Source organism: Carassius carassius, chromosome 50 (genome assembly GCF_963082965.1).
Source record: "Carassius carassius chromosome 50, fCarCar2.1, whole genome shotgun sequence".
In the NCBI taxonomy this organism is placed as follows: domain Eukaryota; kingdom Metazoa; phylum Chordata; class Actinopteri; order Cypriniformes; family Cyprinidae; genus Carassius; species Carassius carassius.
Window position 1 is genome coordinate 6,007,611 of NC_081804.1, and position 13,363 is coordinate 6,020,973.

General features: G+C 34.8%; 1 protein-coding gene across 3 annotated transcripts in view; it reads left to right on the top strand.

Moving 5' to 3' along the window:
• The window catches only part of LOC132133610 (cytosolic carboxypeptidase 1-like), a 131,705-nt gene that overhangs the window by 106,045 nt on the left and 12,297 nt on the right, over positions 1-13,363 (top strand). For all 3 annotated transcript variants that reach the window (XM_059546490.1, XM_059546491.1, XM_059546492.1), the window contains 3 exons: positions 7,591-7,720; positions 10,840-10,971; positions 12,216-12,392. In XM_059546490.1, coding sequence (XP_059402473.1) covers positions 7,591-7,720; positions 10,840-10,971; positions 12,216-12,392 — 439 coding nt within the window. The remainder of the gene's footprint in view (positions 1-7,590; positions 7,721-10,839; positions 10,972-12,215; positions 12,393-13,363) is intronic.

Below are 13,363 nucleotides of genomic sequence, written 5' to 3' on the forward strand. Positions count from 1 at the left end.
GTTACCACTAACAAGAAGAAAAGCATCTTATTTTCATTGCTCAAGGTTAGTGTCATGACTGTTTGAAGAGGTTTAATGAATCTAATTTGCAGAGTAATTCAGGACAGGTATGTCAATGCAAAAATAACATATATTTGACACATTTTCTGTGTCAGCAAAAAAATTGCAGTGTTTCTTTTTTTTCTTTTTATTATGTTTTAGTCCAGTGGTTTATTCTTGAATATCTTGCAATACGTTTTAATTTATTTTATGAATACACAATTATAATGTTTAATATTTTTGAAAAATAAAGTCTACAATTAAAATATAATTTACACACATTCTAAAAATATTAATTTATATATATATATATATATATATATATATATATATATATATATATAAAATTAATTTGTAATTTACTATTTATTTTCATGTGAGTAAACTGCAACAAAACCATAATTGCATTTTCGTGTGTGGAAACAAGCAGCTTTGACATTTTGATGTCTTTTAGGTCAGATGGGTTTTGGGTTGAATGATGGTTAAATGATGACTGTGTTTTTTTTAAACATCCTTTTTTAATTTATCGTTATTATTATTATTTTGCATTTAAGTTGTATTTAAAATCCACTTGGCTCAAAAGTCAGAGGTAGTCTGATACTTCTGTCAAACTGCATACATTATTTAAACACAGTGCTTTCTTTATGAACACATTTGTTTGTAAATTTCACACGCTTTAAATGTTCTATTTATTGTTGTACACAAATCCTTCTGTGACCTTGAACATTTCTTTCATAATCTGTTGTGATGAGAACTCAAGGTTTGGCTAATGCTTTCCTCTCTCTCCACTATCCCTGTTGTATTGCTTATGAAAAATGGCGACTCATTTTCTTTTCCACTGATTTTCTGTGGCAGAGTCAGAGTCAATCAGTAACACTCTACACTATTCACCGGGGAGACAGATTGTTCCCTATTCTTAAAATGATGCAGAGCATCAGAGTGGAAATCATTAATTAGATTTAAAATGATAATAATATCATATAAAAAGATTTGCTGTCTCTAAACTAAGCAATTCATTCATCACTAAGCAAAGACTGTTTTGTAACACTTCTATTTTTGACACACTGAAACATGACAGATTCCCAGAGAGACATACAGCAAAGTTAGCAGAACAACTGAAATCAGTTTTCTTTAATGATAGAAATAAAATATTCATTAAAAATCGTTTTTTATTCATTAAAGTGGGGTTATTTATTTATATAACCCATTAATTTATTTATGTATTTTCTTACCATCATGTACAATCTTCTAAATTAAATTAGATGTATGACCAATAGTCACAACAAGCTTTTTTGCACCGCTGTCCTGTGTGCTGTAAGCTACTTTAGTACCAAAATCCACATTTCTAAACACACTAAATGCAATACTCTGCCTCAAGGGGATAACACCTATCATTTAATGATTAATCATTCTGTCTTCCTGTACATTCATAGTTGAATGGAGCGTCATTATGAACATGATAATCTTGCAGCCTCACTTCACAGTTATATTGTACCATTACAGTCACATCTCACTTTATCCATTTTTCAAACACACTTCACGCTTGCTTGTCCCTCCACCGATAAGAAAGTGTGAATATAAAGGTAGAGCATAATTACATTCTTTTAAAACAATACAGTGTATGTTTAATGTGTCTATCAATTCCTTCACCGTGTGGCTGATTGGAGAAAAAAAAAAAAAAAAAAAAACTTTTGATTCTGCTGACCAAAGATTCATTCACATTTGTTTTGCACCTTGTCTTTTTTGATTATATTCCACATATCTTGACTGTTTTTAATAATATTTCCCAAAGATTAAATTTCTTTACTGATTCATTCTGACTTATCTTTTTGTTTCCATTAGCTAAAGATTTATTGTTCACTGATTAATTTTGTAATGCAACTCTATTGATTCCATTCACCTTAGATTCATTCATATTTGTTCAATAATTCACTGAAGATTTGTTTAAATCTTTACTGATTCATTCTCTGGCCCTTCTGTAGGTTACTGTAGCTTGTGACCAGTGAGCACCTTATTCTTAGTCTTCGAATGCAGAAAAAACAAGCTCCTATAGGCCGAGACTTCTGTGAATGAGTCAGTTCTCTGAAAAGATCCAAAAACAATGATTTGTTTAAACCCGAAAAAAAATCCCACTATTGTTGAGAATCATTTAACTTGATGTGAACAGACCTTTATTCACAGACTGAAGAGGAAACTTGTCAAAACTGGCTTGCAGGTTTCTCTTCATGAATCAAACGATAGCCAACAGCACTATCCATTATTGATGGCTAAAATACAAAAAAAACCTATACTTTCAGCTTGAATGTGAACCGCGAGACAACCTTTCCCTTAAGTACTGATGAGTCAGAGGAGATGTGTGGAAGAAAGGGTTTACATCATCAGATCTGGGCTCACATAGTCACCAGTTTTTTCTCTCACCTCAACCTCTTTCATCCGTGCCATCAGCACAGTAAAAACAAAAGCAAAAATGAATTTTCACTTTTACATTTCTACCTGTTAATGGAAGTTCCTTGTGTCCCACCAAACACTTTAAATACCAACTTGTCCTCCTTGTTTTTGTTGTACCATGCAGTTACGAGTACCCTCGTTGTTTTATACTTTAAAACATAAAAGTGAACCAGGTGATACCGTAAGTCATGTAGCTATATTAGCGATTATAGAGTTCTGTACTTTATACTGTACATTCTTATGGTACCATTGACCAATCAGTGTTCATAGTATCCCTTTTTTGTTGTTGTGAAAAATCCAGTTCCCTATTCTAACAACTTTCACCTCTTTTCCTTTTTTTCCCCTCTTCACTCACACTACTTTTCACTCAACTAAACATCACTGATTGTGCCCATCTCCAGCTGATGGAGATTTGAGTAGAAAACGGAGATATAACCTCATTAGCCGATGCGACGAAAAGCTATCGAGACTGATCCAACTGATCTATCTGTGACCATGGGAGTAAATTGAACTGTCCTGGTTCAGTAAGTTGATCAGGAAGTGTCTGTGTGTGCGCACAGTATAATAGTGTGTGATTTCATGGGGTTAGTGTTGGCTTATGAGAGTCGTATTTCACTTTACTGCCACCTAAAGACAACTGTGTGAATATTATAACAGTCTGTAATTGAGTATTACAACAGTGCGAATAAGATGTGTGTATTTATTATTTATTTATGGTGTAATGGTCAACCATTTTTTTTGTTAACTTACAAATTATTAAAATATTATATTATATTATATTATATAAAAAAATCTTCATATTAATGTAATAATATTTTAATTAATTTTATTAATGAATAAATGTATGTTATGGTTTAAATATATATTAATATATTTTATTATATTATTTTATATTATGTAATGTGTGCGTGTGTGTAAATAGTTAAAAATAAAACAATATAACTGTGCAGTTTATATATTGATTTATAATTTTTTTATTTAATTAGAAATAATAATTATATAAATTAATTGATTTAAAGAAATAATGTATTTATTATTATTATTATTATTATTATTATTTATTGATTATTTATTTTTATTAACTGTTTTAATAAGTGTTTTACTTTTAAAAAATACTAAATTACATTAATAAGATGACTATTACATATTTTATTAATATTATTAATAAATATATTATAGTTATATTGATTCATATGTTTAATATTTAACTGAAATAATTCTAAATTGTAGTATTTTTATTTATGGTATCTATCGATCAATCTATTATTGACTGATAGATAATCCATTTATTTTTACTAATATTCATTTAATGTTTTAATTGTTATTTATAATGTATATCACCTGTTTATATATTGATTAAAAATTGTAAAATAAAAACTGCACAAAATTAATAGTACACACACACACACATACCATTTTTTTTTAAATACATGACATTTTATAACAGATCAAAGCTCACTGGATAAGTGCTGCACACCAAGAATAATACAGTTTAAGGAACTCTTGCTTATCGATTTCAGGGATTATTGTTACATCAGGTGGCACAGGAAATCGTTTGTGTACCCTTTCCTAATCGTGATCATAAGCAAATTATCTTATCTAAATTAGCAGTTACACCTAAGACCCATAAAATAGATAAGACGAATGTTACTGTAAGAGAGAAATGGGGCCTTGATAATCACCCCCTTTTCTTGTTTACCTGTGTTGTAGCTGAACTGTGAGTAAACTGTAAGTCCTGTCTAGATGAAGTAATGTGTCTGGTCAACAGAGCACTACAGCGACAGCTGTTCCTCTCTGAGGTGATACTTGCGTGGATTCCTCTCATTGTCAGCCATTTCATCTCCTTATAAATAGTTAATGTGAACAAATGTACAAGATACAGTTTTCTTTCCAAAACTCCCACTGTTCTGTCATTTCTTGTCTCAGTGAGCATCAAATGCTTTTCTATTTTTCAGCGGGTGATTATAAAGGGGGAGTGACTTGCGTTAATGGCTTCATTATAAGTTTTTGGATCATAAAGTGTATAAATGATGATTGTATTATAATCCGTATATGCTTGAACAATAGTATTCTTAATTAAACCCTTAACTACCTCTCGCCCACTGTGAATTAAATGTTTTTAGAGCAGTTAGCATTTGCATGCTGGAGTGTGACGTGTTTGCTTTGGACAACGAGTCAGGAGGCATTTGATTGGATGTTTTTGATGTTGGCGGAATCAAATGTCTCATGGGTATTTTTTTTGTGAAGTCACGTTTTTTCAATTATTCATTGAGTTTTAGAGGTAGGTGAAGTCTAATTTATGTTTTGGGATTCTGCTTTTGAGGTGGGTGGAGTTAAATGGTCAAATTAGCATTAGGTGTTTTGTTGAGTTGGGAGTCAAATGCCCATATTTTACATGAGTCGATTCCTTTTTGATGAGCACCCTTGAAACCAAGATTGCTTGCATTTTTTGAGGTGTGTGGAGAAAATTATTATGAAGTCAAAATTATTAATGGGTATTGTTAAGTTGGTTGCAGTACTCCACACTTTGTCTTGATTTTATATATATATATATATATGCTAATCCTAAACCTTGTAGTCCAGGATTGCTTTCATTACATTTAAGATTGGTGAAGTCCAAATTGTAATTGAAAATTGTGTTTTTATGATGGATAGAGTCAAAGTCTTACTAGAAATTCTGTATTTGAGATGGGTGGAGTAAAATGCCCAACCTGTGCTTTGTTTTGAGGCTGATGAGGTCAAAATTATCATTGTCTGTTTGGTTTTTGAGGTTGGGTGGAGTGAAATTTCCATTAGACGTTCTGTTTTTGAGGTAGTTTAAGACAAATGCCTAATGAGCATTGTTTTAAGGTGGGTGGAGTCAAAATTATTATAGAGTATTCTGTTTGAGGTTGGGTGGAGTCAAATGCCCATTAGACATTCTGTAGTTGAGGTGGGTGGAGTCAAATACCCAATGAGCGTCAAAATTGTATTTGAGTATTCTATATTTGAGGTTGGGTCAACTTCCCATTAGACATTGTTTTTGAAGAGGGTGGAATGTATAGACATAGTTTTTGAAGAGGGTGGAGTGTAGAGCACAGTGAGTTTTTTGTTTTGAAGTGGGTGGAGTCACAGTTATTGAGGGCTTAGTTTTTGAGGTGGATGGAGTCAAAGTAATCATCGAGTGTTCTGTTTAGAAAAAGTCTACACCACTCTTTCTAAATTTATATCGGATTGACCTCAGTCGGATCAATTAAGGTGTTTACATGAAGGCTTTTCAGTTCAATTGAGCCATGAAGTTTTAATGCATGCAGCCATTGTTTTTGAGTTGTATGGAGACAAATGCCCAGGTAACTTTATGTTTTGAAGTGGGGGGAGTCAAATTCCCATTAGGTTCTATTGTGAAATAAGTGGAGTCCAAATTATCATTTGAGTGTTCTGTTTTTGAGGTTTGGTGGAGTCAAATGGCCATTTGATCATTTAATTTCTTTTATTAAACCTGAACTATAATTTGAATGATTTTTGGCCTTTGAGACCAGGGCTGCTTTGGGCTACTTGCAAAATGTGTCATGCACTGCAGTGCACTGGGTGAAATATTGAAAAGTAAACATTTTAAAAGCAGGACGTGTTAGAAGGCTGTCAGTTTTTGGGAAGCCATGAAAGGGGACAAAATACTGTTCCACCTCCAGTTGTCATCAGACGCAAGAGCAGAGAAGTGTTCATAAATGATTTCTGTCAAGAACAAAATGGAGCCCTCCCCCCAAAATAAGAGGAAAAAAACATGAAGACACTGATGTTGTTCATAGAAGAAGCCTCAGTTTGGTTCATTAAATATTTACAATCTAAATATCCGGCAATGAATACATAATGACACAATGAGTTGGAAATCCAAGTCAGGTTCTGCCTAGTGTAAACATGGCTTGAACAGACAGACAGGTAATATTGATCTAACTCTCAAATCATCTCAACTGACATCCAGTATTTCTGATTTTCTTATTTTCTCCACAAAGTTTCACTTTAAACTATAGACAGTTTTAGGGTAGAACAATTTTCTTGCATTTCTGCTTTGCTGCCCCCCCTGGGGTGCACTGTAAACTGTCCGGAAAACCGTGTTTTGTCGCCTCAAAAATACAGTAATTTACTTGTCTCCAGACCCCTAGAATATGGTATTTTTGTTAAAAATGAAATTCTCTGAAGATTGTGGCCCTTTGCTTGAACTACTTCAGCAGTGAGCTGAGAGTAGCTTTTCTGAGACACTTTAAAAAGTGGGTTGTATTTATAGTCATGTGGTTCTGTTTGTGGTTTCCGTTAATTTTTAATGTACCTAAAGGCATCTTAGTTCAGTTGCCAATATACTCAGAAACCAGTCTGGTTGAACAAACTGTTCAGATGGAAAGAAGACTGCAACTTCCATCTTTTGTTTTTACGCAGCCATTATTGATGTCTATGAAAACAGCCATAGCATTTGATAAAAAGACAGTATATTTTACTGTAAATTTATTTTCAGATGGCGACTGTGATTTACTTCATGCTTCCATTCATTCAGGATCAAGAATGGCCCAAAGAAACACACAACAAATCATCACACAGAGCACCTGTGATCAGAGACTCAACAGTCACGCTCAGCCGTTTCAAACATGGCTTATCAATTTGCTAATGTTTGAATATTTGTGTCTTATAATTGGCTTTCAGGAACTGAATGTGGGGAAGTCTGTAGTTGCCAAGCTACCTCCAAATGTCAGTAGGATTTTGTTAGGAGATAAAGCTCAGCTGCTGCTTCCTCTCTAATCAACAGACTGGTTGTGTGGTGCACTAGATAACTCTGTTCACCACCGACCTTTTAGTAACCTGTAAAGGTAGATGCTGATATGGGAAAGTCACAATTCCAGCGTTTTAACATTCACAGAGATGTACAGGCATGCACAGAGATAGACAGATTGGTTATCTTGTCTTCAAACAAACAGGTAAGTTAAATCAGATATTGGATCGCAAAGATGGTTTTTGATGTTAATTTGATCCCTGGAAATGGGTTAAAGAGTTCATGAAATCCAAATTGGACTTTTAGTTAGTTTAAAGATGACTTTCTGTTCTTTGTAATCAATTTTTTCTTTTGATTTATTTCAGTAATCGCTGTTCTCTCACCGCGGAGGACCTCAACAGACAGTGGCTGAAGCCGGACCCTAATTTAAGCCCCACAATTTACCATGCCAAAGGCTTCCTTTATTACCTCAACAGCATAGGCAGGACTCCAATGGTAAGTTTCCATAAAATCTCGCTGCTCTGTAACTGACCTATTGAATCCTAAAGTTCCACAAGGGGCTCACTGGAAATTGCTCCATGATCTCGGAGCTTTTCCATTCTAAATGCAGGTCAGGGGTGACCAAATCCATAAATATGGGTTTGAGACCATATAGACTGAAGCAGGCCTGGATGGATCTAAGTGCTTTGTTGTTTATCAGTAAACAATTGCAATTTGAAATTACTACTTATAGTGATAGTACTACTTATACTACTTAAAGTGATAAAATCATGACTGACATAATGTGTGACCAGATGCATTACCATTGCTCCTATTTAAAAAGTTTTAATTTACTAAATGTGACCCGTGCACACAAAGACACACACACAGGTTCGCAGTATTTCATAATATGTCATTTCAAGTTTCCATACAAACATAAACTGTTATGCCTCAAGGGAATGCTCTGGTTACTAACATAACCTCGGTTCCCTGAGATAAGGAAACGAGCATTGCGTTGAACGCTATGGGTACAGTATGAGAACAAGGTGGATTCAATTTCCACAGCTCTGGCCAGGGATGCCAAATCATGCCTCTTGCCTGAAAGAGAAGGTATATTCTCAATGGTATTGGCCAAGGGGCTGCCGTTAGAATCTGACTTCCCTGATCTGTCTAATGTCCTGAGGAAACAGGGCAATCGGGGAGATGGCATACCAGCGAGCACTGAGTAGATTTTAGTGGATTTTTTTGGATTTGGATTTTTAGCCCAAATCGCTCCAGGTGAGCAGTAGCGACCTGTGAGCAGTAAGTTCCTGTTCCGATCTGACTAACACCAGCCAATCATCCAGTTATTTCATTATGTGGATTCCCATCTGTCTCAGAGGGGAAAGAGCCACATCCATTCACTTCATAAAAGTGCATGGGGCCAGAGACAGTCCAAATGGTAGGACTGTATATTGATAAGCAACCACCTTGAACTATAATCTCAAATGTGAAAGTAAGCGTCTTTCAGAACTAACAATAAAAGCCAGCGCCCAGGGCATATTTTTGTGAGGATCTGCTTCAAAGTCAGCATTTTGAACGGCCGTTTCATAAATGCATTCACATGTCTGAGATCAAGGATGGGCTTGAGCCCACCATCTTTCTTGGGAACGAGGAGATGGCGGCTGTAGAAGCCTGACACGTTGTTTGCTATAGGGACCATTTCTACAGCTCCTTATACAAGCAGATTTTGCTTCTAGCCATCTGAGGGTGCTGCTGAAGCCCAGGCTCAAATTTAGACTGGGTCAGAGGCAGTGCGAGTTTTGCAGGTTAGTAAGAGGATGGAGCCTTTTGGTGACTTATACCAGCCACTAAGCTGTAACACTTCAGGAAGAAATAAACACATGGCCTGCGATGACTTCTGTTCCACTGTAATCCGCTCAGCCAACCCATCCATGGAAAGGCCAAACAATTTCTTGGGAGAGATGGAGTCAAATGTTGTCAAAGAAGGGGATCTTGTCAGCTTCCTTGATTTCCATTAGATTTAGCCAAAGGTGGCACTCCTGCTGTGACCATAGTAGGTTGCAAAGCTGAGTCAGTTGCTCTGCACAGCTCCGTGAAGGCGTCAGAACTCTGGCCGGGCTCGTCCATCTACTAGATTTTTCTCAAAATTGGCTTTGCAGACTAAGTAAAGGATTCAATGACTCAAACATAAAGACAGTCACTTTTTTGTTCGTGAGTAAATACAAACAGCACGGATAGTATGCAAATGGGGATGCAGGGATTTGTTTAGTTTGTGAATGAATCAGCATTTTGAACAAATCAATTGTGTAAATTATTCAGTGATTATATAAAAATAGACAATTTTTTCCTGAATGAAGTGTTTTTGAATTAATCACTTGAGTAAAGTATTCAATGACTCACTCATAAAGTCACTTGTTTTGTCCCTGAAACAAATCTGGATTTTGAATGAATCAGTTGAGTAAATTTTTCAGTGATACGATCATAAAGACAGTCACTTGTTTCATATCTGAATAATGCAGATGTTTTGAGTGAATCAGCTGAATAAATTATCTGATGTCTCATTAATAAAGACAGCTGATAAATCTGTAACCTGCAGAAAGAGTCACGGGTGAAGATTATGATTGACTGAGTTTTAGTTTTAGAGATATTCCATGTCTCATAACAGAATTTAAAAGATTTTATTTATTTTTTTTAGTCAGAACAATTCATATGGTCTTGACCGGTGTCTTAGAGCACTTCTCCTGATGCTGTTAGAGCACTAAAGAATAACTTGTAGGTTTTATTTTGTCTCTGTACACTCCCTGTCCTTTTTGAAATGCTTCTCAGGAAATAGAGTAATGGACCCATTGCACTGTGTAAGTCAAGGGAGGAAACAAAGCAACAAAAGTAGGTTTTGAGAGAATACTATTGAAAATGGTCAAACATTCTAAGACGTCATAAGCCAAACTGATGCTTACTGTTCGAAAGCTACATTTGTACTTCTTGCTTAAAATAATTTATTCAATTAAATGAATGAATTTGATTCAGAATAGCATGGAAATGACCATTGTCAGCCCTGTAATTAAGCAGGAATTACCTGTTGCGAAGAATCAAAGAACATTAGTGTTAGCTCGAGTGCTTTGATACAATTAGCCAAATTTACATATAAATTATGCCATAATTCTTATTTGATCACAGTAATAATTATGCACCGAACCTGGTCAAAGGAACATTGTAATTTCCCCAGAAACTACAGTGGAAAAAACGTGACCTGTGCCGTTAACGAATGAGGAAGGAGCCCTTTTTCTGAGCCTTTACAAAAAGGCTCATCGCTATGCAATGTCTCCAGTTAGCGACCACACTGTTAAGAGACTAACTTTGAATTAGAGTCAAAAATGCATTGCATTGTCTAGCATTTAATTCCCCTTGTTGTACGTGTCTGCTTGTTGTACGTGTCTGCTTGTCCCAAGATTAATTATGTTTGACTCGGCCTAAAGTTAACGTTGCATTGCTGTCGTGTCAGGAAAGCTAAAAAAGACACCTTTGTTTTCGCCTGACAATGTGACCTCCTTGGCCATTATTCATTTACAAAGATGCAGAAATACAACATAATCTTGCTGTTTCACTATATGCTGTGTTATCACATTCCACAGGTGTTTTGCGATTACCATGGTCACTCCAGGAAGAAGAATGTGTTTCTGTATGGCTGCAGTATGAAGGAAACCCTGTGGCAATCTGGTTCTCCCATTAACACAGTCTCCCTGAAAGAAGACCCGGGATACAGGGTGTGCTTACTGCCTATAATATTTTTAGAGTTTTTATCCTAAGAAAGTTTTATAGATCACTTGGCTCCAGTCACAATGAAATCTATAGTCTCAGTAATGTCTCAAACCTTGCTCTGATTTGCCAAAATACCAGTCTGCAATTAAAAGTCAGATTTCAATATGGCCTTGATCATTTCTTATCAAATTCCAAAATTATCAGAGTTAACACGGTTGTATTGTAAACAGCAATATTTTAAAATATTATTACAATTTCAAATAACTGTTTTCTATTTTAATAAATCATAAAATCTTTATTCTAAAATTTATTCATTTGAAGTCATTACTTCATTCTTCAGTGTCACATGATCCTTCAGAATTCATTTTAATATGATTATTCTAATAATTATCTATCTTAATAAAAAGTTGTGTTTCTTAATATTTTTGTGAAAACCATTAAGGGTTCTTTTTTAAGGATTATTTGATGAACTGGAAGTTCAAATGAACAGCATTTATTTGAAATAGAATCAATTAGATCAATTAAATGCAACCTTGATGAATGAAGTATTACATTCTAAAGTACAAAAAAAACTACTGTCCCAAAATTTGTGAATGGTAGTTTGTTACCCGCATTCATTTTACAGCTCTATACTCTTACTGTGCATTCATTTTGATTTTTTTCTATTTTTATTGCTCCTATTTTAGGAGAAACATCTGAAACAAAGTTCTTCAAAGTTACACCACTAAGAACTCAATTAAATCTCCTGAGCTATGAAAGAGCAACCTTGCAATTGTTTTACAGCTATTGCTGTATCCCCATGATCTATTTTTGCTCCCACAGGAAGAGCCAACAATGCATGATATGTTTTAGTGTCATTATTTTATCATTATATATCCAGTTATACAGTGAAAAATACTTTTTTGTCTCATTTATTGTTTTCTGATTGGCACAGTTGTTTCCATGCTTCATGAAACTTTTATTTGTGAGCCAGTTTTTGAAGTTTGGTGCTGAAGGAAGTTTCTCCCCAACATACAGGCTGTGGCGAATTGAGTTAAAGGATCGTTTAGGCATATGTAAATCTGTGGAATCTGTAATGTGGAAAATATTGCATCCCTAGCTGCTGTCTGAATGATGTCTGCCATCTATGCAAAGAAGTTTCTTAAACTAAATATACACAAATCTAAAACTGAAAACAGTGGCATAAAAATGCAAATACAATGAAATGCATGATTATTTTTCAAAACTCATACATTGTTTGTGTTGACAGACTATCGCTAAAACTCTGGACCGAATAGCTCCTGCGTTCTCCTTCAACAGCTGCAACTATCTGGTGGAAAAGTCTCGGGCATCCACTGCACGAGTGGTTGTTTGGAGGGAGATCGGGGTCCTCCGAACCTACACCATGGAAAGCACTTACAATGGCTGCAATCAAGGCATCTACAAGGTTAGGCCTTTTAGCTGAAATGAATAGTTAATTTTACTTTCCTATAGTTTTGATAAAGGTCACTAAAAGGTTGCACCCATTTTTGCATGCAGCATTATAACACAAATATGGCAGTCTTATTCACTAACCTACCATAAAACAGTTGCTAACCACATGCTAATTGCTAACTGTGCCATATTTTTCTTTTCTTTTTCTTAATGTGAATTAAGATCGTATGATAAAATCCAATTCGCATGCAATTAATATAAAGGGCAGTATTTTTATTTATTTATTTATTTTTATTAAAAAATACTTGTGTACTCTACCTTTCAGAAGTTTGAGGTAGGGCTCTCAAAATACAGTATAAACAGTTATTTTGTGAAATATTTTTACAATGTCAAATAACTTTATTTTTTAAATATATTTTTAAATGTCTTTCATTCCTGTGATGGCAAAGCTGAATTTTCAGCAGCCATTACTCTAGTCTTCATTGTCACATTGTTATTCAGAAACAAATGTGGTGCTTAATATTTTGGTGGAATCTGATTAATTTTCTTCTGTATTCTTTGGAGGAAAAAAAAAATCTTAGTGACCCCAAACTTTTGCCAGTACATATTTTCTTGCTATCATGGCATCAAATGATGGAGAAGAGTATTGTAAGTTGTCTCATATCGAGACATACACTATAGTCAAAGACCTTTTCATTTATTTTCATACAATGTAACTTTTATATTTTTTCTGAAGCATACCACAGTCCATTTTTGAACTATTCAGCTGCAAGAGCACCATCTCAAGCCTAGCTTAAATCTGACCTTCTTTTCATCCCTTGGCATTCTCCATCTGGCCTTCTCACGGTCTTCGTCTTTTCTAATGATGCTGTCTGAGGTATTCATTATCTACTCATCCTCTCCTCCATTTACAAGTTTAATAATCATTCATTAACCTGCTTATTTAACCACATGCGGTTTTCCGATCATAGACCAGATACCTGT